Source organism: Ictidomys tridecemlineatus, chromosome 11 (genome assembly GCF_052094955.1).
Source record: "Ictidomys tridecemlineatus isolate mIctTri1 chromosome 11, mIctTri1.hap1, whole genome shotgun sequence".
NCBI lineage: Eukaryota > Metazoa > Chordata > Mammalia > Rodentia > Sciuridae > Ictidomys > Ictidomys tridecemlineatus.
Window position 1 is genome coordinate 72,650,208 of NC_135487.1, and position 25,642 is coordinate 72,675,849.

General features: G+C 39.4%; 2 protein-coding genes and 1 pseudogene across 2 annotated transcripts in view; all 3 read right to left on the minus strand.

Moving 5' to 3' along the window:
* Nucleotides 1-402: 402 nt before the first annotated feature.
* Nucleotides 403-1,170, minus strand: LOC144368574 (rho GTPase-activating protein 29 pseudogene; annotated as a pseudogene).
* LOC144368116 (rho GTPase-activating protein 29-like) lies at nt 1,160-16,812 on the minus strand. The gene is made up of 8 exons (XM_078026669.1): nt 16,676-16,812; nt 11,942-12,081; nt 11,035-11,223; nt 10,636-10,773; nt 7,260-7,552; nt 4,238-4,553; nt 4,003-4,111; nt 1,160-1,698 (listed from the first exon to the last, which is right to left on the minus strand). The coding sequence occupies exons 2-8, from the start codon at nt 12,044-12,046 to the stop codon at nt 1,385-1,387; spliced, it is 1,464 nt and encodes a 487-aa protein (XP_077882795.1). The 5' UTR covers nt 12,047-12,081; nt 16,676-16,812; the 3' UTR covers nt 1,160-1,384.
* The window catches only part of LOC144368119 (guanylate-binding protein 6-like), a 38,473-nt gene continuing 27,479 nt past the window's right edge, over nt 14,649-25,642 (minus strand). The window contains 1 exon segment of the mRNA XM_078026670.1: nt 14,649-25,398. Coding sequence (XP_077882796.1) covers nt 25,208-25,398 — 191 coding nt within the window. The 3' untranslated portion in view covers nt 14,649-25,207.

Here is a 25,642-nt window from a genome sequence, read left to right on the forward strand (position 1 = left end):
TACTTGCATTCAGAAGCATTTTATGAATCAGCACCAGGTTTGCTCCAAAACAAAGCTCATTTTCCCCTACTGCCCCTATTTGTTGAGAATAATATTATACATTAAGGATGCATTTACATGAATCATTTTATAGAGAAAATTATATTAAATTTAAAATTATAATACTTATTTTATGCATAACTTCAAAAACACAGAATTTAAAGACAATACCAATGAGCACTAACATGCTATATGACTAAAACACTATCATTCTATATGACTAGCAAACACAATACAGGCCAAAAGGCAAAATATACACTTTGGCAATCCTATACAAAAGGGGTTCTGTTACAACATTCTTTCATAAAATAAACACAATACATAAAAATGAAACAAGAAAAAGAAAAACTGAATTTTGACAACCTACACAAACTGTGGCATTTCAAATTCAAGGTCTTGTAACTCTTCCATTTGTTTTAGCCTGAGTCCCTGGCACATTGGATTCATGTCAGGCAGGCCAACCTCCTCACAGTTCTCTTTAGGCTCAGCAACTGGTTTCAAAGCATAAGCTGATGTACTGTCTGCCTCTGGAACAGATTTCTCCACATGACTCAGGGGAGTAAGAGCTGTGCTAGGAGGCACTGCTGCTGAAGGTGAAGCTGATCTCTCCTCAGTCCCCCTGACTTTGCTGGTCGGGGTAGGTGGTTGGTAAAATGTTGTCCCGAGATGGGGCTGCAGTATTCTGGGTGCTCTTGCAAGAGCAAGATGGTGAGAATGAGAGGACAGTCTCACTGGTGCCTCTCTTGCTGAACTGGCTGGTGTGTTGGACTGTGTGGCACCGTTGGAATGGTCACCACTAACCTTGATGCTCATTGTCACTTTTTCCTGGAGTACACTTGGCACAATCACTGCACTCGTGCCAGTTAAGTTCTTTGGTTCACATTGTTGTTCCTGAGTTTTTTGTGGAATCTGTTGATCAAAACCATTAATTTGGGAGCCAACAGTAGTAGAGGTATCTTTTCTATTAAGTCCTTCAAAGGAAAGATTCTGGCAAAACTTGTCTGAATTGACATTTCCCACATTTCTGCTGTTTTTCTCATTAGGAGAGCTTGCAAGATGGAACCTATATACAGGCAAACAGAAACTGCCGAAGTCTGGCTTGGCACAAATCAGGAGCCACTTGTCAAAAAGAAACTAACTTTATTTTTAGAACTACAAACGCCAAACAAAACAGCTCCAGGGAAAAACCCTCAGAGACCAACTGCCACCACCGGCTTCCACAAGCCTCTCTCCCCCACACCAGCCTCTCAACCTCCCCCAATCCTCCTCTCTTGAGGCCGATTGGCTGGGTTGCGTGGGCAGAGCCAAAGAAGTCACCCAATGAGCAGCTCCGTGGAGGAGCCAATCAGCTAGATGTTGCTGGCGCCGCTGTGAGCCAATCATCAGCTGGCAGTCTGAAGGGCAGGGAAACAGCCCAATGAACATCACCGCAGAGGAGCCAATCAGCTAGATGTTGCTGGGGCAGTCTGAAGCTTGCTGGCAGCTGGAAGTTTGCTGGGGCCCCTTTGGCTGTGGCTCTCAACAAGAAACATCTGATCTTGGGGCTTGGCATAGGCCTCTGTATATCATTTGTTGTCACATCAGATTTCAAACTAAGTGGTTTTGTGGTTTTACACATATTTTCCATCTTTTGTGATGATGATTCAAGTTCTTTGTGATCTGAAAAAGAAGAGATTTTTTTTTTTTTTAACTTCATGAAGCTTGGTTAATAAGGAAGTGTGGTTATTTATGAATGGGCATTCTCTCAAACCACAGAGTCTTACATATTTTTTCCAACATTATTTTCTCATTCATCTATGCAGAGGAATTAAAAATCCATACAATAGTAAAGGCACATTTTTAATTGAAGCATTGCTTTTTAAAATTCAACTTAATAGAACAAATAGTCACAAAGCACATAAAATTAAAAGAAAAACACTTCCTGTAATAACTTTTTTTAATATACTACCCATGAATGAATATTTTCTGTGTTAAGACTCTCCTGATTTCAACAGGCAGACAATGGTAACTCTAGAACAGTAACACTATTCTGTACACCAACAAACGCCTTGTCCTGAATCCCAAGGACTTTGCCTGTCACTTAATTTGCTTTCCAGCTTCATTCTGTCCATACTGAGGGCAACACACCAGAGAGGACATGGATGCTGTCCCAGCTGATCCACTAATACATGGCAATATCCTCTGGACAAAGGAAGGTTGAAGAGCTGTCAAAATTGCCATTGTGCTACTGGTCCTGGAGACTCCAGATTTACCTCCTTCTCTTTCTCCTCTACTCTGGTCGCTAGTCCGTTTTCTCACCTATAACCCTAGCATCTCCAACTCTCTCTTTGCTGCATGTACCCCAGAAGCTCCTGTTGCTAGAAAGGTGCAGCCATCTGGCCATGATCCTCATCTCCCTGCTGAGAAACATCAGACAACTGTGTGCCTTGCCACTGGTCTGATGGCTTTCCAACAGCCTTGTTCATAGCCCACAGTCCTCATCCCTGCCACCTGGTCCTTCTCCCATATCCTTGGGCAGTGGTTTGCAGAGAGGTGCACAGCAGCATCACTTGATGATGATCGCAGGTCATCATCTCATCTGACCTCCTTCTTCACCTGAGGCTTCTGGTCTCTCTTTCCTGCTTCCCAGGCAGTGCTCATGTGATTTGCTGTCCTGGACCCTTCTCCACATTGATAGAAGGGAGCTGAGCCATTGTGGTTGGATGGCAACCACCAGAACATATTTACAGTCCTGCAGAACTTCTAGCACCACTTCTAGCTGCCTGGGTGATGTCGCAGCTCCTGCTCCAGTACTGCCCTGGGCAAGCCTAGTGCACTAGCCCTACCTGCCTTCTTCTGTCAAGACAAACTCCTATGTGGAGATATGTTGGCATGTGGTGTTAATGATCTTCTAAAGAAAAGGCTCAGAATTATCTGGTATGTAAGGAATATTTCAAATATTTTAAAATTATTTATTGTTATTACTATACGTACCTCAAAATCAAACTTCACGGGACAGTGAAACAAGGTTCCATTTAGGAATGAGACAGGATGAGTTTCAAATCCTGAATCAACAATAATTTAGGGACATGACCCTTGGCATTATTTACCTTCTTCAGTCTGTTAGTTATGGCTTAAATGAGGCCAAGATTCATTAGCACAGAAGTGCTAATAAGATCAAATCAGATAAATGGAATAAGTGAGTCCAGTGCTTTTCTTTGCAGAGAGGTAATGGACTGTCTTTGTTTTCAGACTTCCTCAGGCTACACTCATTGATATTTCATTAATTTAATATATCAAATTTAACATTTATGACTATGTATTGAAAAATTCGGATTCAGCTCTACTAAAGCAGTAATGAATGAAAGGTTTTCAACCCCCTTACCAGAAAACATTCACTGAAATAAAAGGATCAAAAAACAGTGAACAAAAAGACTGGAGCCAAGAAAATGGAAGACATGTGTGCTTAATGTGCTAAAGTTAGGCCACAGGTAAAGGGACACAAAAAAACTTTAGGAGTCTATTTTTTTTTTGAGTTTCAGGGGACCAGCTTTTTTCTATTTTGACTTTAATTGATGACAAAGAAGTAAAGGTGAAAACAAATCTCAGAAAGAGAACAAAAATAATTTATGAATTTCAAGATATCCTTTTATAAGAAAGAAACAAACCATGATATTCATTTAAATGATATTCACTAAACTTTCTCAATGGCTAGAAAAGTTAACTAATAAAACCTTGAAGTTTGAACTTACCTCAACTAAACTAACCTTTTTTTTTTAAAGGATGAATATTGTAGATGGACACAATATTTTTATCTTCATTTATTTGTTTTATATGGTACTGAGGATCCAACTCATGGCCTCACACATGCAGAGGCAAGTGTTTTACCACTGAGCCACAAGACCAGCCCTCACCTTGGTTTTTAATCATGACTTCTTGGCAAGGCTTGAAATATGCAAGGATATATGTTACATGATCACTCACCAATGAGACATGCATCCCATTTTTCCAATGCATTTTGCTTGCATTCTGATTCCTCAAATGATGTAGCCAATTCATAATTTTTAATTTCAATATCTGCAGTGTGAATATCCTATTGATACAAGAAAAGTTTTAAACTAAAAGCAAAACACATCTCAAAACAAACAGTTCAAAGACTATTAACTTGTTAACATAAACATCACAAATTTAATCCAATTCTGTAATGGTCAAAACTCACTTGCTTTGTAGAAAAATATTGTGACTTTGTGGAATGTTCTGTTGATATTATGGGTTTGGAAGGAGGGCTTATATCCACATGAGGTGCAACAACGTCAGTATTAGATGAAACATTTTGTGGCTCTAGAGACTCATCGAAGATCATCTGTGCATTGGTAATAAAGAACTCCACCAGCAGGGCCTGATTGGCATAAGCAACAAGAGCGGAGGAGATGGTACCAGGAGTGGTTGTAGGCCTGGGCCTCATGATACAGGGTCCAAATACCACCCCCAAGTTTTTTGAGTTCATCAGGTTCTCTTCAGAATGGTCTACAACCCTGAAAAGAAGAACACATAAAGTGTATGAGATGTGCCTCATAGAGGTCCTTAATGGTAGTTTACTATGACTTGAGAAGGTTGGAGAAAACTCGGGCTATGGAAGACTACAAAACGTTTGTCAAGGGTCAAGTTAGGTAGGTCTAGGGAAAGAATCCTTTGTTTCATTGTGATACTTACCACACACCAAACTGAGTTTCAGAGTACTATAGGAGGATAAAATGCATGTAAGTAGAAGGAACTACTGAACTCAGTAGCAGAAGGAAGAAAAACACCTCTAAAAATTGCTCCATCATTGTATGTCAGATATATTCCCTGTTTCTTAAACTGGAAACTGGCACTGTCAATTTCTCTCTCATTGCCCAGTTAGCTTTCTTTTTTAAAAAAATAATTTTTACCTAGAGATGGACACAATACCTTTATTTTATTTATTTATTTTTATGCAGTGCTGAGTATCAAACCCAGTGTCTCCCATGTGCTAAACACACTCCCAGCTACCCACAGCTACTTTTCTAGCCTAGATGATTCTCTCTCCTGAACATCTCTCTATTCTATTGCCACTATCAATGTTCTGGTTTTACTTCAAACACTCTCAGCTTGTTATTTCTATCCAGAGACTATCCAGAGAAATCTCTCTCTGTCTAGTTTAGCTATCAGGATGATACTAGATTCATCTATGGGTAAAAAAGCTGTGATATATATATATATAGTGAATGAGGTAGTTTTGCTATTTGTCTTTCAAAGGATTCATCACTGATGTACAGAAATGCATTTGATTTATGGGTATTAATTTTATATCCTGCTACTTTGCCAAATTCATTTATTATTCTAAAAGTTTTCCAGTGAAGTTTTTTTGATCCTCCAAGTATAAAATTATGTCGTTGGCAAAGAATGGTAATTTAAGTTCTTCTTTTCCTATTTGTATTCCCTTGAATTTCTTTCATCTAATTGTTCTGGCTAGAGTGGCAAGGATTATGTTGAACAATTTTTAGATGGAATGCTTCCAATTTTTCTTCATTTAGAATGATGTTACCCTTAGGTTTAGCATAGAGAGCTTTCACTATGTTGAGGTATATTCCTACTACCCCTAGTTTTTCTAATATTTTGAACATGAAAATGTACTGTATTTTGTCAAATGCTTTCTCTGCATCAATTGGTATAATCATAGGTTTCTTCTCTTTAAGTTTATTGATGTGATGAATTACATATATTGATTTCTGTATGTTGAACCAACCTTGCAACCCTGGAATACACAACTTGATCATGATACATTTTTTTATATGTTTTTGTATGTGATTTGCCAGAATTTTATTGAGAATTTTTGCATCTATATTCATCAGGTAGATATGGATCTGAAATTTTCTTTCCTTGATGTGTCTCTGGCTGGTTTGGGTATCAGGGTGACACTAGCTTCACAGAATGAGTTTGGAAGGGTTTCCTCCTCTTCTATTTCATGGAATAATTTGAAGCCCTTCAAAATATGAATGGTTAAAAAAAACTGTGGTATATATACACAATGGGCTATTACTCAGCATTACAAGAGAATAAAATAATGGCATTTATAGGTAAATGGATGGAGTTGGTGAATATCATGAAGTAAGCCAATCCCCCAAAATCAAAGGCCAAAATTCTCTCTGATAAATAAATGTTGATACATAATTGGGTCTCTGGGGATGGAGGAACATTGATTGGGCTCAGGAGAGAAAAGGAAGAGGAGGGGTATGGGGTAGGAAAGATGGTGGAATGAGACAAACATCATTACCCTAAGTACATGTATGATTGCACACGTGGTATGACTCTACATCATGTACAGAGAAAAGAAAATTTGTGCTCCATTTGTGTACAATGGATTGAAAAGCATTCTGCTGTCATGTATAACTGATTTAAACTACTAAAATTTTTTTAAGTTTTATTTTATTTATTTATTTGTATGTGGGGCTGAGGTTCAAACCCAGGGCCTTGCACATGCTCTACTGCTGAGCCACAATTCCAGCCACAAAAAATAAATTAAAAAAAATTTTAAAAGGAGATCTTAATTGTTGTCAGAAAGCTCTAGCAGTCAAATCTGAATATGTGAAATTCCTGATTCCAAGTTCTTTAGTGGGTATAGAAACAACATGGTCAACTAATCTGCCAGGTAGGTAAAATTTTTTATCAAGTCTCTAGGAAGGGTAGCACAGTTCCTGCTACTGCTTGCTATATTGTAGCCTAATGAAATCAAATTTTCTAAATGCAAAATGCTTTCTTGTGTCTCCATGTCTGTTTCTCTCTGCCTCGTATGCTCTTCTGCACGTTCACTACCAAATCACCACTCAGTTCTTAAAATCAAACACAAGGCCTTTTGCCTCTTCTGCTGTATTCCTACCCCCAAAACTTCCTCTGCATGCCTACAAGCTGTGCACAGCTACTAGAAAAAGGATGATGGTGAACTGTGGTTATATACAGATCTGTACCCCAAGAGGATAAGCCCACAAATAGCAGAAACCCTATATTTCCATCCTACTTTCCCCAGCCAGAGCCTCGCACACAGAAAGCATCTGAGGGAACCATGTTTGCTGCATGAACATGTATTCAATGTCTCCCTCTCCCAACACATAATAAAAACATCCTAAAAATCATTTTGAAAATCATAACACAACAATATAAATGTACTGAATACTATTGCCCTGTTCAATTAGAAATGGCTAAGATGTTATAAAATTTCTTACCTCCTAAGATGGATGATAAGGTAATGTAGAGTGTTAAAATTGGACGGTGGCAATTTTCTTAGAAGGTCCTTGGTTTTGAGAACAATTTGGTTGATTTCCGTACACATATTTGGAGATGTGTTGTCTTCAGAGTTGTCCCTTTTGGTGTCCTGTTCTTCCGTACACATATTTGGAGATGTGTTGTCTTCAGAGTTGTCCCTTTTGGTGTCCTGTTCTTGGTTAATATGTTGGATGATATTTGCAAGCTCCATAAATTCCTGGTACCATTGGAATAAAACCAGTGGTTCTGGTAGCTAAAGAAACAAAATTATATTAAAAATACCGTTGGGTTCAGGTTGTGGCTCAGAGGTAGAGTGTTTGCCTAGCACATGCGGGGACCTGGGTTTGATCCTCAGCACCACATAAAAATTAATAAAGAAAATAAAGGTATTGCATCTCGCTACAACCAAAAAATCAATATTTTGAAAAAATCTTCTGCCTGTTTTCTTTGTTAAAGTCAACTATAAGTGAGAATTGCTCAAATAATTGAGCATGTCCCTTTAGATTAACAAAATTTTCTAAAGTCAATCTGTATTTATTGATATCTTTTTCAGTACTGGAGATTGAACCTAGGACCTCAAGCATGCTCTGCAAGCACTCTAGTACTCAGCTTCATCCCTGCCCATAAAATAAAATATATATGTTTGGTAGAGAAGTGACTTAGAAAGCAAATCAAAATCTTGACTATCAATTATACTTATGTTAATAACAACTTAATAGATAATGAGTGAAATTCTAAACTTTAAATGAAGTTTAAGCTTTAAGCTTCATTATGGGATTTTAAAACTCTTCATCTCTATCCTAAACACATTATATTCACATCTGCCCCCCAAATAGCATAATCTTCAGCTGTTTTACTGGAACAAACATAGAATAGTGAACAAAATGTATAAAATGAATCAGAAACCCATGGATTTTATGAGTAAGGGGTAAAAATATCAAAGTGCTAAAGGGCACAGATTTTACTTGGGCAAGAATGAAGATCAGCACAAGATAATATGACCTACAAAAACATACTGTCAACATCTCATGAAACTTTAAAACAGGCTGATTTGCCATGAATAGATCAAAAGAAGTAGTTCTTACAACACATATCCACTGCCATAATGAATTTCAACTTTTCTACTGATCTACAATAGAAAATTCAGTGAACAGTTAGCTACCTGATGTCCTATAATATCTGTGGGAAGTTAAGGTGTTGCCTTGTGATCAGTTTCTATCTTCACCACTCTGGGATCTGAAGCAAGTCACATCACCTCTTGGAGCTTTAGGTCAATGAGTCAGATAAAGGCTACTCTCTAACACTATTGCAAGAATTGAGCACACTTTCCCAAATGAAAGTCTTAGACATACAAAATTCCTCAACAGAATGCAAGTTTATTGTATTGGACCCAATTCATCTCCTCTCCCTGACTGACTAAACAAGGTTAAGGATGACACATTATGAGACTTCCAGTCATTCAAAGGTATCAACTTCCATTTCTCAGTTGAGGGGTCTGTAGAATGTGATTAAAGGGTTATCAATGCTTTCCTGGGCTAACATTGTAAATCCAGCAATTTATACTTAATTTCTTTCTCTCCTGCAATTCCACTAAAAAACACTAGGCTCATAAGGACTAGGAAAATAGAGAAAACAAAAAGCAACGATTCACAAGTAGAAGAGCAGATGAATAAGTCCTGATGCAGCATTTCCAAGAGAACTGACCCTTTGTCACTCAACATGATTTTCAGAATCCTAAAGGGATGTGGACAATCACTACCAGGTCCTGTGATCTTGGCTTAGGTTGCAGGTGGGCCAGCTGAGAAAGCCTAGCTCTCTATAGAATCCTGTCTCCACTCCATGTACTAGGGCAATCTCCTTTCTAAAACTCTGGAAATTTTTTCTCTGGGCAATGGGATACAGAGGCTCTCTGAATCGAGGCAATGCCAAACATAAGGAACAGGGAAGTAACTGTCTTCAAATGGGGATATGTTGGCTATATGCACACTGAAAGTACAGATCCTACAGTCTTAGTAACCCTGGCTCCCACAGTATCGATACTGTATCTCTAGGCAAGGAAAAAAACCTTTCCTGGGGGACTGGGGTTGTGGCTCAGTGGTAGTGCACTCATCTGGCATGTGTGAGGCACTAGGTTTGATCCTCAGCACCACATAAAAATAAATAAATTAAAAGTATTGTGTCCATCAAAATTAACAAAAATGCCTTCCCAGGAGGACCACACCAGTGCCAGAACAGGGAACTAGAGACATGTAGTTAGGCATATACCAAACAGTCCACCTAGACCACTTTATAGTAAAGTTCAAAGTTTTTAAAAAGCCTTGATGTGTGTTCAAGTGCTTCCAAAGTGATTTCAAGCCCAAACTCATGTAACTAGACACCATGAAAGAAAAAATCAAAATGGGTAGAAAAAGAACAAATTGAAGGTGTAAAATGATGCTGTCAGTATGCTGGCAACTAGTCAGATATGGTGAAAGAGCACTGGAAATGCAAGTGATCTAAATTGAGATGTGCTCTAAATGAAAAATAGATACCAGATTTCAAAGAAGAAGAGCTGCAATACAAATCAATAAATAAGCAAAATACCTCATAATTTGAAAAACGAGATATTCGAAATGTTAAATGATATATTAAAATTCGCTTCACTTTATTTTTAATTTTTATGTTGCTATAGAAATTTTAATGTTATATATGAGGGTCACATTGTATTTCTACAGAGGTTAGAGACCAAATAGAGAAAAGAACCCTTAATGAGAAAAATCTATGAATATGCACAATAAAAGAGCATCATATAATCATTTAAAAAATGTTATCAAAAGAACAGAAAAATCAGACTTCTTGAATATTAAAACATGATCTCACAAATGGAGTAATTTACTTATTCAAGAAGAAAAAGACAAGGAACTGTCTTAGAAAGTTTTTGAAGAAAAAAAAAACAATAAAGAAAAAGTAAGGGAACTGCAGAACAAGTATGCTTGCCAAGCAAGCGCAAGACCCTGAATTTTTAATCCCCATGGGTACAAATAACAAATTTATAAACATTTATATGTGTGTTTATGTATGTGTACACACACATCTCCAAACAAGAGCTTCAAGTACAAGGGTGGGAGAATGGCAATAAAAATCAAGAAAAGTTCCAAGAACTAAAGTGCTCAAAACTGACAGAGCTCATGGAGTGGCCAGAATACTGGATGGAAATATATCCACATCAAAGTACATCATTATAAAATCTTAGAATAATGAGAGGGGTGATGACATAGTCTATACCAATGAAAAATATGAAATATAAAATATTTTTGCTCTTTGCATTTGATGGTAGGTTTAGAATAAAACTTTCACCTGCTGAAGGTAAAACTTCAACACTTCACAGATATCGTGTGAAGAAAATTCGGTCAGGTCTACTAAATGCCTTCCGTTTTCCAGAGCTTGACAAAGTATTGCGATTTTTGCCTTGTTGCCACTCACTCGATAAATTCCCTTGAAGAGAAAAGAAAAAGAGAATGCAATATTTTACTTTAGTTCAAAGGGCTAAATGCAGACATCTAGACAGAGTTGATGTATCTACTTCAATTTTTATTAATATTTAAAAAATACAAGTTGAAGTTCAATAAATTAACATTTTCCAAATAAATGTGAATAAATTTAGTTATTACAAATGGAGAGTGCTGATTTTCTTAAAGTCTCTTTTTCATTAAAAAGGCATTTATGTTTTTAGAGTTTTAAGAGTAAACAACATACTTGTAAACACAAGGCAGTCTTTTCAATTTCTAAAGTACACATTTTGATTATGAAAGGAATGCCATCTGGCTCCTTTTTGGCAACACAGGACAATTCTGCTCCAAATAAGTGCATTTTCCCCCGAAGTCTCCGATGTCCGCAAACGATGGTTAAGTTTGCCATGCATTTTTTATGGCAGACAAGAAGACACTATAAGAAAATGATATTTGAAAACTGATTGACTCACCTTAAAATTATTCACAACTAAGCAAAATACAGGCCGACTAATAACGACAAAAATATGTTAAAAAGTACTATTTGTGGTTTGTGAATTACATTTCACAGGAAAACAAAGAAGAAAACTACAGAAATAAACTGTGGGACTTTATTCAACATGTACTGGCAAGCCAGGTGTGATGGCATATGCCCATGATTCCAACTACTTGAGGGGTTGAAACAGGAATTTCACAAATTGAAGGCCAGACCAATCTAGCAAGAACCCATTTCAAAACAGAATTTTGAGAAAGGGTAGATGGGCTGGGGATGTGGCTCAAGCTGTAATACTCTCGCCTGGTGTGCGCAGGGCGCTGGGTTCGATCCTCAGCACTACATAAAAATAAAATTTAAAAGAAGATATTGTGTCTACCAGAAACTGAAAAATAAATATTTTAAAAAATCTCTCTCCCTCTCTCTCTCTCTCTCCCTCTCTCTCCCTCTCTCTCTCCCCCTCTCCTTCTCTCTTTCTCTTCTCTCTCTCTAAAAATATGGCATGTGCAAAACCCTGAATTTAGTTCCCAGGAGTACAAAAACAAATTTATATATATTTAAATGTGTGTTTGTGTGCGGACACACACATCTCTAAATAAGTAAAATCATAACAAAAAAGTATATAGCAAAAGAAAAAATTGTGATTCCCAAAAGATCTTACCTCTTCGCATTTAAGACCTCGAAATATGACAATGCGTTCACAGTATCCACATCTTGCTGGACATCTCCATTTTCTGAACTTATGGGTGGCAGCTACTTTTGCCATTAATGATTGCTGAAATGTTCCAAAGGAGCTGGGTCCTTACAACAGAAATGTTAGTATGTAAGAAGGGTAAAATGACAAACACATATACCACATGATATTGTACTTGGAAGAATTTTTAGACTTTGAGATTACTTATATATTACAAAAAGCTATTATTTTGCATTTCTAACATTAAAAGCATCTCATTTATTGATCTCTTACAAAACACATTTTTATGTACTTATGAAAGTGGAATGCATTCCAATTCATATTACACATATAGAGCACAATAGTTCACATCTCTAGTCATATACAAAGTATATTCATACCAATTCGTGTCTTCATACATGTATTTGGCATAATGATGACCTTCTCATTCCACCATCATTTCTAACCCCATGTTCTCTCCCTTCCCCTCCCACCCCTCTGCTCCAGAGTCCTCCCTTGTTCCCCCTCCCTACCCCACTATGAATCACCCTCCTTATATTAGAGAGAACATTTGGCATTTGTTTCTTTGGGCTTGCCTAGCTTCACTCTGCATTATCTTCTCCAGCACCATCCATTTATCTGAAAATGCCATGATTTTATTCTCTTTTATTGCTGAGTATATCGGATTTTGGAAGAACCCTGCACGTTTTTATGCAGAAATTAACAAGTTGATTCTAAAGTTTATATGAAAATGTTAAAGATATATGAGAGCCAAAGAAATTTTAGAGAATCTAGACTACTTGACTTCACAATTCACTGTAGAGCTACAGGATTCAAGCCAGTGTGCTTTTGGCCTGGGAAGAGACATGCAAATCAACAGAATAAAATAGAATTCAAAGTAGACTCTCTTGTATTTAGTGAAGCTATTTCTTTTTTTATAAATTCATTTAATTTTTTAAATACATGACAACACTGGAATGCATTTCAATTCTTATTACACATACAGAGCACAGTTTTTTGTATCTCTGGATATAAAGTATGTTCACATCAGTTTATGCCATTATATATGTTCTATTTTTTGCATCATAATTCGTAATACACATATATACCACAAGTTTTCATATCTCTGTTTGTATATAAGGTATGTTGACACTAATTTCAAGTCTTCATATATGTACTTTGTATAATGATGTCCATCACATTCCACCATCCTTGCTAATCCCCTTCACCCTCTCTTTCTCTCCCACCCCTCCCTAGAATTAATCTCATCCTCCCATGCTGTTCCTCCCAACTCAACTATAAGTCACCCCACTTATAGCAGAGAAAACATTTGACATTGTGGTTTTTTTTTTTTTTTTGGAATTGGCTAACTTCATTAGGATTATCTTCTCCAACACCATCCATTTACCTGCAAATGCCATAATTTTGTTCTTTTATCAGGCAGAGTAGTATTCCATTGTGTATAAATGCCACTTTTTTTTTTTTATCCATTCATCCACTGAAGGACATCTAGGTTGGCTCCACAGTTTAGCTATTGTGAATTGTGCTGCTATAAACATTGATGTGGCCGTGTCCCTGTAGGGTTCTGTTGATTTCATTGTATAGTTATTTCACCACTTTTGTTGATTCTCAGTTATCTTATTTTTTTCAGGATATTATGAATGGGGAGTTTTCCTCATTTCCTGCTAAGAGGATTTGTGACTGATATACATAAATGCTTTTGATTTATGGGTGTTGACTTTATATCCTGCTACTTTGTTGAATTAATTTACTATTTCTTGAAGTTTATTTAACTTTTGTTTGGAAGATCTCTCTAGTGGTGAGAGAGGTGCTTAAAATCACCCAAGATTATTGTGCTGGGAGGTTAATTTGACTCTTGAACTCAAGAAGAGTTTGATGAACATAGCTGCACCATTGTTTGTGGCATATATATTTATGATTGTTATGTATTGTTGATGTATGGTTCCCTTGAACAGTATGGAACGTCCAAATTTATCGTTTTTGATTAGCTTTGGTTGAAGTCTACTTTATTTGATATGAGTTTGGAGACCCCTGCTTGCTTCCTCACTATATGTGAGTGGTATGATTTTCCCAACCTTTCACCTTCAATCTGTGTATGTCTGTTTCTATCAAATGAGTATCCTGTAAGCATTATATTCCTGGATCTTTTTAAAAATCTAATCTGCTAGCCTATGTCTTTTGATTGGTGAGTTTCAGCCATTAACATTTAGGGTGACTATTGAGATATGGTTTGTATTTCCAGTCATATTTGTTTATTTTTATTACTTAACGTGACTTGGTTTCCACTTTGATTAGTTTTTCTTTGAGTGTACTACCTCCTTCTGCCAGTTATCAATGTTTTTCATTCCCTCTTCATGAAATATTTTGCCAAGGATGTGTTTTAGTGTCAGTTTTCTAGCTGTAAATTCTTTTAACTTTTGTTTATCATGGAAAGTTTTATTTCATCTTAAAATCTGAAGCTTAGTTTGGCTGGATACAGATTCTTGGTTGGAACCCATTATCTTTCCAATTTGAAATATGTTGTTCCAGGATCTTCTAGCTCTCAGGGAATGTGTTGAAAAATCTGCCATTATCCTAATTGGTTTGCCCCCATAAGTAATCTGATTCTGTTTGCTTGCGGCTTTTAAAATTCTCTCCTATTTCTGTGTATTGAGCATTTTCATAATAATGTGTCTTGGTGTGGGTCTGTTGAGATTTTGCACATTCGGTGTCTTGTAGGCTTCTTGGATTTGGATTTCCATTTCATCCTTCATGTCTGGAAGTATTTCTGATACTATTTCATTGAATAGATTGCTCATTCCTTTGGTTTGAAACTCTGTGCCTTCCTCTATCTCAATGACTCTTAAATTTGGTGTTTTTGTGCTTTGCCATATTTCTTGGGTTTTCTGCTTGTGGTTTCTTATCATTTTTGCTGTGCTTGTCTACATTCTTTTCAAGATGATATAATTTGTCTTTGTGGTCTTTGTATACTCTGCTGGTGATGCTCTCCTTTGTGTTTTTGGTTTGGTTCATTATTTCTTTCATTTCAAGGATTTCTGTTTATATATATATATATATATATATATATTTCCTCAATCTCCCTGTAGAGGTTATCTTCTGCTTCTTGGATTTGTTTATGTACTCATTGTCAAAGTGATCTTTCACTGTCTGTATTTGTTGTCTAATGTCTTTTTTGAGATTCCAAAATATCTGAATAAGGTAAATCCTGAAATCTTTCTCTGTCATTTTTTTCTGCTGTTTCTGAAAATTCTTCTAATGATGCATTGTCTTCAATTGTTTGTGGTATTTTCTTTCCTTGTCATTTCATTTTGCTGGTGTTTCTTTCCTGCTCTGTGGGACTGAAGTGTTATTCTTTTTACCCTATAGATTTGTAGTGCTCTTGTATATTCCAAGATCCCTTCTTTGTGAGGAAGGACAATGTTGACAGTTCCCAATATCAACAATACATCACTTATGTGTAAATTATTGCTATTAAGACATTTATAGTCTCAATGTCTAGTAATGTTAGATTCAATTATAATTTAAAATATAATCAGTAATTTCATAGAAGATGTACACTTTCTTCTGGTGGTGGACAGAGAACTGGAGGTCAGGTATCTGACATTATGTTAAGGGTGAAAAATGTGAGGGCAATGGATTAATAAAACTTAAGAAATTTGAACGAGAACTCTAATCAAGAAGGTTAGTAGCAGGGGAATAGACAGGAGGTAATTTAGGGGAGACAAGTATGTGGGAGGACAGTAGAATGCATAAAACAAACACATATATGTGTTTAGAAAATTACAAGAAGTAAAAATAGTAAAAATTAGGAGGTTGAAATAGAAAGAGAGGAAGGAAGAAAAATAAAAAGGAAGCAAAAAAGAGAAAAAAGAGAGATAGAAATAAAAAAAGAGTGGTGGCTTATGCAATTCCCCTATATTATATTATTCTGGTCACTCAGTTCTATTTCTTGCAAAGTTCTTGGTTGTGGGGTTGTGGGGACCAGAGAAAGAGGAGTAGGAGAGAAAGAAAGAGGATAAAATGGAAGAGAAGAAAACAAAAAACAAAACAAACAAACAACAAAATACTCTCAGAGTTCCCTTTTCTTCTCTTTTCTTTCAGTAGGTGGATTTGTCTATTCCAAGCTTGGTTCTCTGCCCTCAGGGTGGTGTAGGTAACCAGTGTGAGAAGACTAAAGCTCTTCCTGTCTTATCTGGGCTTCCCTAATCTTGGTCTCTCTGAGTTGCTCCTAAGGTTTTAGCCCCCTTCCCTCTATTGCTTATCAGGTCTCAGCTGGGGGACCTCATGCCCTCCACCTTAGAAATGCACCAGGTGGGCAGGTTCCTGGTGGCACTACTCTCCTGTTCAACTGAGAGCTGATTTTGTGCTGATTGTTTCTATACTGAGTTATTACAGATTGGGAGGGGATTTGGAACCCAGGAACCTGTTCAGTCATAGATCCGGCTGGTAACCATAACCACCAAAGATGGTGAGAAAGATCAAGTCAGTCCTTTTCCCAGTCGGGGTGTCTGGTAAGGTGGGAGGAGCTGGGATGTCCTTGTGCTGTGCCTAGAATGTGGTCTGGGGACCTGCGTGATAGCAGAGCGTCCTCTGGAGTTCTGCCACTCCGCCGAGGTGCTGAGTTGGTGTCTCTGCTCCCCCACTTGAGAGTCACACCTGTTCTTAAACTGTGCGCTTTGGGACCAGAGCCTGGAGTCTCACCTGAACACAGAGTTTCTGAGTTCTGCTTGGTGTTCACAGCTCTGGTGGATTCTGCGAAAATCCGCTGGATGGAGTCCTGTCACATGCGCTGAGATGTGTTGTGTTTCCTCAAGGCAAGACCCGGAGAAGGAGAAGCCACCTGATAGCTTTCTCTGATTCAGGCACAGAGAAGCTAGAAACAGGATCTCCTCTACTCTGCCACCTTGGATCCCAGTCAACCGATTTCTGACAGAGATGCCAAAGTACTTCCGTGGTCTTTCAATAAATGGTGCTGAAACAACAGATATCTATAATGTGAGGGGTGAACCTCAAACCTTATTTCAGTCAACTCTAAAATGAACAGGAACCACACACCTAAACATACAACCTAACACTATCCATCCTTGAATTCAAGGTTATAATGTGCAGCTGCCTATTTTTATAAATAAAGAATGTTTTAGGAACACAGCCATGTTGATGTATTGTGTATACTTGCTTTTAAGGATTATTAAGTATAATGGTAGTAGAGATAAAAGACTGTACAGGTGTTGATAATTTTTGAAACTGAGGTTGTATGCACAGAGTTCAAATACTCTTGGACCTACTTTCATGACTGTTTGACATTTCCCATAATAAAAACTTGTTTTTCTTTTTGTAGTCTACCTTCAGACCTATTCTGGGCTATGTCAAGATCACCCCCATAAGATCCATCACTCTCCTTCCCATTTCTCTCCAGCAAGGCTCAACCAATCCTAGAGTCCCCTGAATGTCCTATGGAAGCCAGCCATTCATTCTAACATGCTAAGCACAGATGTGACATCATGATGTTACGAATGAATATTAGAGAAATATATTATAAGTAAAATTATGGAAGGTTCTGTCTGCACACACCCTGAAGCTGAAACTGAACTTAGCCTTCCCTAACTCTTCTATAAACATGTTAATTAGTTCTTACCTCTTCCTTTCAAAGGAAGACTATGGGACTAGACTGTAGTTCAGTGGTAGAGTGCTTGTCTAGCATGCCTGAAGCCCTGGTTCAATATGTAACACCACAACAAATAAAATAAAAAGGAAGACTGTGACATTTGAAAACTTTCTCAGCAATACATCCTGAAACTTTCTTCAAGAAAAATAAAACTCTTATCAAGGGAGGCATTATTGCTGAATATCTGCACTATGAGCAAGGTGGCTCATTTCCTTATCACATAATAATAAAGACAATTAATAAAACACATACCACTTTCAACAGAAAACACCAGAATGTGCTCCCAACCTTTATAAATCCCCTGGATTCTTTACACACATGAATTATCTTTATGTGTGTGGCTCATCACCATGATGAAAGTGAGTGGGAAATTAAAAAGAAACAGCAAACCAACTACTCTTCAGAGCTATTGTCTGTGACTTGTTGTCTCAAATCAAGTGGTTCTGGCTTGATTTGAGACACCTGCACATTCTGGCCACCTACAGAGCTTTCTTTCAGATTCCTCAATGGCTCAGAGCACATGGCTGCACTGTCAAAGCAGTGAGATCCTGGTAGACATTAGAGATAACCAGCAATTCTGTGCACAAAGCCTCCCCACTTCTGTGCTTATTAAAGTTACCTTTCACTTTCAAGCTCCCACAAAAATATCACTTCATTCCCTCCATTGAAAATAATCATTCCTTTGGCTCTAGTATTTGTTATTGTATTCTGCCACTCATTAAATGGAAAGGTTTTACAGGGAGTCTGTCTAGCATAAAGTGAGACCCTGCTAAATTTTCAGAGTGAATGGTGAATAAATTATGATGGACAAGCATCAGAATTCTTCCAGAATCCCTTCTGGGAATCATCTTTGTTCAATGGTAGTACTAACCCCCTGGGACCAAGAGCAGTTGTAAAGGCCCACATTCCTAGGTCAAGGACTTTTGCAGGTGGGAGGTGAAGGGGATAATAATTGAGAAGTTGTTCTATTTTCGGGAGGTGGAGTGGGCTGGCGTTCCCCTAAGTTCACTGAATAGTGATTCTTCAACTCAGCTAAACTACAATATCCAGCCAACTTGGGGGCTGAAACTTTTCTACCTGGGCCCATCGGGCTTTCTTCAAATTCAGTCTGAAAGGTTTTATCAAAATCATGAGACCAGAGCTATAGGTATTGTCAACCTAATGAGGCTTAAGTGTCATTGTTCCTCACTTGCACAGTTCTAACAATAAAGTAGCATTTCTAAGTTGGCATTTCTGGCAAACTGCTTAAAGAAGTCACTGCAGGGAAAAGGATCTAAATCTCAAAGACACACATGTATAATGTGCTGTGATTTATTTACTCATACTAAATACTCACTTTAACATCTAATTTTGAATTCTTTTTCATGAAGAGGGAGACCCCTACACCCAAACTCAATAAGGAGGTGAAGTGAACCCAAAGAAGAAAAAAACAAAACTGATAGAACAAAAAGCTGCCTGCTGTTTAGAAATGGTCTTGGAATATTCACAAAACACCTAACACTCCTCCCTTCCCCCAAAAGATCCAAAGAACTCAGTGGATGTCAAAGATCCAAATGACTCAGTGTGGAACCCTATCCTTGGTCTCTAAGGCAGGGACAGTAGTGAAGAAGTGAAATAAACCAACACCTGTCTGTCTCAAAGAAAAGGACAGTCCTGGTCCACTTGGTTTCCACAGAAGGGGGGCGACCTTTGAAACACCAGATTTTTATCACCGACAGGGTCTTGGCCTATCCTGGCCACATACTCACAGGGACATACTCTCCTTGTAGCAGTTGGGATCTCCCAGCTTTTCAATTCCAATTTACACCCTAACTTTGTGTCTAAGGTCATGGTTGAAAAATGGTGAATGGAAACAGAAGGAACAGTAATAAGGGAAGGACAGAGAAGAGGTAGGGTAGAGATGCAACAGAGGGGGCACTCAGAAATAAAGGCAAGGAGAGTGTCCCTGCACCTTTAAGCCCCCTCCCCTCCCCAAAGTAGTCATCAACCAAGGCCTAGATGAGGTGAAGTGGGTAAAGAAAAAGTAAAAAGGGAACAGCACTTGTTAGTTTCTTTACCTAGGTACTCATCAGAATGAAATTTCAGGAAATATCACAACACTTACAAAAAGATCCCAGTGGGAAAGATGATTGTGAAGACCCGAAAACCAAGAAGGAAAAGTCAAGTTAACCCTTGAGTATCCTGAGTATCACGAGTATCTCTCTGGTCCGCAACTGCTGCAGCGTCGTCATCCTGCTCCAACTGCTCACTGATCACCAGGACCACAGTGTTCCGGTTCCCATAGTGCCCGCTCCTGATGTCTACCGCTCGTGGGCGCCCATCCCAAGGTTCCATCCTCCTGGAAGACCCCGCCCCGCCCGCAGCCGCCTCCCCTCTGGGACCAATGTATGACCCTGTGGCCGCCCTGACCCTGGATGGCAATTGTTCAGCAGCCATCTCTGCAGTCCCCAGCCCAATCCAGCGCCAGAGCGACCACTGCCATCCCACACTCATCCCTGAGCTTCCTCCAGTCTCCAGGACTCAATCTCCTGCCAAATGCATGGCAAGAGAGGGCCAGAGCTCCCTGCCTCCATCCCCATGCATGGCCCTTGGATGCCCTATCAAGCCACCTCCAAGACCACCCTGGCCATATAAGCCCCTCCCGGCCATACACTGCTAAGTCCCCCAGAGACCAGCCACTGGCCAGCGCTCCTGGGGGTGGAACCAGGGCCAGCGGCAGATGAGGGTGGTTGTGGATCACAGGCTATCAGGTATGAAGTGCACTGATCCAGTCCCCCAGAGGCAGGTGGATGCCCTAGAAAATAAGCCTGACAGATATTTCTTGGAGCCCCTGCTGCCAGCAGTGCTGAGGCCAGCAAAAAGAAGCAGACCATTACCAAGGAGGATGAGCGAGGGGAAAGGAGACCTTGGAGCATTGTGCCCAGGAGGCCCAGGGAGGGCACTCAACCTGCTGCTCTGAAGAAAACGACCGGCCATCGTGACTTGAATAGCACTTTCATCCAATTCGTCCTCAGAGCTTGCTGCCAGCACTGACCCTGCAGAGTGGGGCTGCAGTCTGCAGAAGCTACAGAAGTGCATGGTGGGGGGGGGCCCTCTGGCCATTGGCAGATTGGATCCCTTGTCTCAGTGACAGTCTGCCAATGGCTTTTTCCTTCACCTAGTCAGGGCTGATGGTGACACAGAGGGGAAGTTATGTGTTGGCCCAAGAAGCTCTGGAACCCCCTATAAGGAGCCCTGGGCTGCCCGAGGCCAGATTCTGACTCTGATGTGGGAGACATAGAAGAAGTGGAACAGGATTTCATTGGCGAGGACCCTGCCGTCAACCCAAGCAGGAGAACAGACCAGGACTGGGGAAAGGTTTTGGCAGCTTCCTCCCTGGCCTAGGTGGCAGAGTACACAGGTCCCAAGCTCTTCAAGGAGCCCAGTAGAAAGTCCAACAAGCCCATCATCCTCAAGATCTTCTCCCACTGCCGGGAAGGTGAAGGAGCCTCACAAGAACTCCATATTGGAGGAGCTGGAGAAGTGTGACGCCAATCACTACTTCATCCTATTTCGTGACACAAGCTGCCAGTTCAGGGCGCTGTACTGCTACTACCCGAACACCAAGGAGATCTGCAAGCTCACGGGCCCAGGGCCCAGGAGAATCACCAAGAAGATGGTCGGCAAGCTGTACAAATATAGCTGATCCAGCCAAGACCATGTCTGTCAGCGTGGACACCCTCTGCATCCATAACCACTGTGGCAGCCCAAGTGGCCCGCAGTGCCAAAGAAAAAACAGACTCTTAAGTGACCCCAGTACAGCCCGGGGTCTGAGGACGCCATCAGGATCCATAGTTACTGTTTCCTCTACTGGGGTAGGAAGCGTGCAGAGACACTGACCTTTTTCAGAGGCATTTAGACCACAACAGGAAGCCCTCTCTCACCTCCTTACTCGCACAGGGCATGCCAAGAGGGCCAGAGGGGGGCTCATCACTGCTCCAAAGATCCAATCATCGCACCTGACCTTGCCACATTGCCCCCCTTGACCTTCATTGGATGAAATTTTCCCCAGAATTTTTTGTTCCCCAATAAAAGCCCTATCCCTAGCATTTTCTTTCTCTCTCTCTCTCTCTCTCTCTCTCTCTCTCTCTCTCTCTCTCTCTCTCCCTTTTCAGTAAAACCTCACTGCCCCCCTGGGGAGCTTGAGGCTGAGGGTTCAAGGAGCCATCCCAGAGCTGGTTTAAAGGTAAAATGGTGTCTGTGTCTTTAAACTCCCTGAGGATTTTCCCATGTGACCAAACTGTTCACACCATCTGCACTAGCCCTGGACTAAATAACACCACAAACTCTTCTTGCAATCACAGAATGAGAAAGGGCCAACTCTTATGTAGATCAACTAGGAGTTCCTTTGAGTTTGTTGAGATGAAAAGTGCTTAGAACAGTAACTCACCTAATAAATTCTCAGTACACTTCACCATCACCTGGTTAAGATCAACATTTCTTATTGTGTACTATATATCCTGAGATAGTGGAACTGTGTGCCTATCCAGTGGTCTGATGGCTTTCCAATGGCCCTGTTCATAGCCCATGGTCCTCATCCCTGCCACCTGCTCCTTCTCCCACATCCTTGGGCAGTGGTTTGCAGACAGGTGCCCACCAGCATCATTTGCAGGTCATCATCTCATTTGACCTCCTTCTTCACCTGAGGCTGCTGGCCTCTCTTCCCTGATTCCCAGGCACTGCTCATGTGATTTGCTCTCCTGGGCCCTTCTCCACATTGATAGAAGGGAGCTGAGCCATTGTGGTTGGATGGTAAACACCAGACCATAGTTACAGTCCTGCAGAACTTCTAGCACCATGAAGAGTGCAGATTCTGCAGCCAGCTGCCTGGGTGCTGGCTCAGCTCTTGCTCTAGCTCTGCCCTGGGCAAGTCCACTGCACTAGCTCTACCTGCCTTCCTCTGTGAAGACTGACTCCTATGTGGAGATATGTTGGCATGTGGTCTTAATGATCTACTAAGGAACAGGCTTAGAATTACTTGGTATGTAGTAAGCAGTCAAAATTTAAAATTTTAACTTATCGTTTCTTAATATTCCTCATTAGGAGCTCTAGATCTTGGGATAGTAAAATTAATGGAAGCTAGCTGGGTTCAAATTCTGACTGAAAGACTCATTGGGAGCACATTATTGAACTAAAATCAGCCTGTTAGGCTATAGGATTAATGCTACCTAATTCATAACACAGAGTTGTTACAGAAGTAAATAAAATAAATGGAATTAAGCACTTTGTATAATGCCCAGCATGTAATAAATAGGAATTACTAAACTTCAGTGCAGTGGTTTTTAGACCTTATGATTACTGATACCACATTTAAGATCAAAGATATCATATAGGACCGTATTTTCATATATCAATTGGAATTTAGCTCTACTAGTATCTAGAACTGCAGTAGCAAGAAGTAGTTTTTTAAATCAGTGTTTATAAACTTTTACAACAAAAATATATCAGAAAAAAATTGAGTGAAATATAGTTAAAAAAAGTATATTCACATATATTCACTAAAGACAGACCACAGTCAAAAAAAAGTTAGAACATTCCTTATGAATTTCAAAAGTCTAGTTTGACCCCTGTTGAGCAGTTAGTCAAGAAAGAACTTTCACTGTATTAACACACCCCTCACTTGGCTTTGTTTCATGGAAGAATTTCCAGTCTGTTATTTTAGTGCTGTGCTATTATGCATTAGATGAACTAGTTTTCCTGGTTGGTTTTCTATTTGTAACATTCAATTGATAATCAACCCAGATTTGTATACAAGAGTTGGGACTTTTAAACTTATTATGATGCTTTTTTGTATATACACAGCAAAGAGGCTATTTTCCAAATGATGTTATTTTGCCAGCATCATGAATGAGATGCTGCTGATTTGACTGGCTTGTTAAGAAGGTCCTTTTTTTTTTTTTTTTTTTTTTTTTTTTTTGGTTTCAGGATGTCCTCTTGTAGGTCACAATTTGCTAAGTGTTTTTTTTAACATGTATGGTGTTTAATTTTATTGAATATTCTTTAACACATCCACAATACCAGTATCTTGATGTGATGCTTCCTCTTTATCAGTGTTGTCCAATAGACCTTTCTGCCATGACAGAAATATACAGTATCTGCACTGCACTGTCAGGTATGATAGCCACCAACCCATGTGGTTACTAAGCTCTTGAAATAAGTGATGGTACTGAGATACTGAAATTTGATTTTGTAGAATTTTAATTAATTTAAATAGTCATGCGAGGGTTTTGGTTCCTGTATTGAATGACTAATATGTAGGTTAGCAGAAGACATTTTAATTGGTATTCATTATAATTTTCTTTTCCTGATCTTTTTCCTTACCTGCCTTCCTTTCTTTGATCCTTCCTTCCTTCCATTCCTTTTTCCTCCCTCTCTCCCTCACTTTTCCCATTCTCTTTCTTCCTTTCTATCCTTCCTCCTTCCTTCCTTCCTTCCTTCTTTCCTTCCTTCCTTCCTTCCTTCCTTCCTTCCTTCCTTCCTTCCTTCCTTCCTTCCTTCCTTCATTCCTTCCTTCCTTCCTTCTCTCTAGCACTGGAGCTCAATCCCAGGGCCTCAGCATGCAAGGAAAGTGCTCTACCCCTGAAACACATCCCAGCCTTCAGAACAGTTTTCAATTAAAGTCTCCCGAAAGAAACCTGGGTGGACAAATATGATAATTACACTTTTAGAAATGGGAGTCCATGCCTTTAATCCCAGAGGCTTGGGAGTGTGAGGCAGGAGGATCATAAGCTCAAAGCCAGTCTCAATAAATTAGTGAGACCCTGTCTGAAACAATAAGGGAGGAAGGGAGAGAGGAAAAGGATAGAAGAAGGATCTATGGACCTGATCAATGCACAGTATATGCGTGTATGGCAATATGGTAAATTCCATTAACCTGTACAATTAATATATGCCATTGTTAATGATTTTAAAATCCCCAAAAAAGAGAATTCCTCTTGGCACACAGATTGAGATCTAATGAATTATCAGTTCCACTGAACTAGCATGGCTATGATCTTCTAACAAATAATAGGAAATACCTAGTAGAGAACACTAGTTATCAAGCTCCTGGTTGGGACAAAGACTTTAATTTATTTTTATTGTAGAAAGAATCACGCTATAGAAATAAATGGAGCAAATTCAGAGCTTTCAAATTCCTCCACTTTATGTCAGATCAAAGGTGATATGTGCAGTTCAGATGGATCTAATTTTGATCTCTTTGATGGTTGTGGCAAGAGTCCTAAAAAGACCAATGGGCTAAAACACTATTCAACTGGGACACAGTAAGAACACCCTGTAATCTCAACAAACCTTAATCCATCACCCTGGGGAACATTGTATACTCTGAATTCTATCAATATACAAGGTGCTGGAGTCTCAGACATTTACAGACTTCAGGAGGATGCAGTTATACATGAGGAGTTAGTGAAACATGCACCTTTTGAGTTTCCCTTTGAAATCATGTCCATGCTTAACATGTTGGTACTTCCCTTCCTGAGGAACCAGGGCATTGTCTATCAGGCACTGCCAGGCCCTGCCCAGGCTCACCTTTAGCTTATGATCCAGATTCCTTCCAAACTTCTCAGAAGGTTCTCCATTTTCCTGTCCAGCTTATTCTCCAGCTGAGCAATGTGTTCTTTTAAGCTTCCCTTTTGTGCTTCCATCATTTCCTGCTGCCCTTGCTGTTGCTGTCTTAGTAGCTCCTGTTCCTTCTCAGCTGCCTCCCTCTTGAGCCGCTCAACTATTCCACAAAAGTTTTAGGGAGGGAAAAAAAAAACACAAAAGCAGTCAGGTCTGAGCTCAACTATCCTAGCTTCACAAACCAAACTTATTTCAGAAAAAGCAAGAGGGATATCTGAATCCTCCCTTTAGCCATGATAGCCACAGTATGTTTCCAAATGTGATGAAAAACTGATTTGCTGGCCTCCCCTGTTGCTCTCAGATTTAGCAGAGCATGTGCTGTCCACAGCAGGAAGAATCTTCTG

Bases quoted from the DNA above. Each gene is read 5' to 3' on its own strand.
- LOC144368116 (XM_078026669.1), bottom strand. From the start codon at position 12,046: ATGGCAAAAGTAGCTGCCACCCATAAGTTCAGAAAATGGAGATGTCCA. The intron at 4,112-4,237 runs GTGAGTTTTGAC...TTGTATCAATAG, and splicing joins AATATTTTTCTACAAAGCAA to GATATTCACACTGCAGATAT. The intron at 1,699-4,002 runs GTGAGTGATCAT...CTTCTTTTTCAG, and splicing joins ATGGGATGCATGTCTCATTG to ATCACAAAGAACTTGAATCA.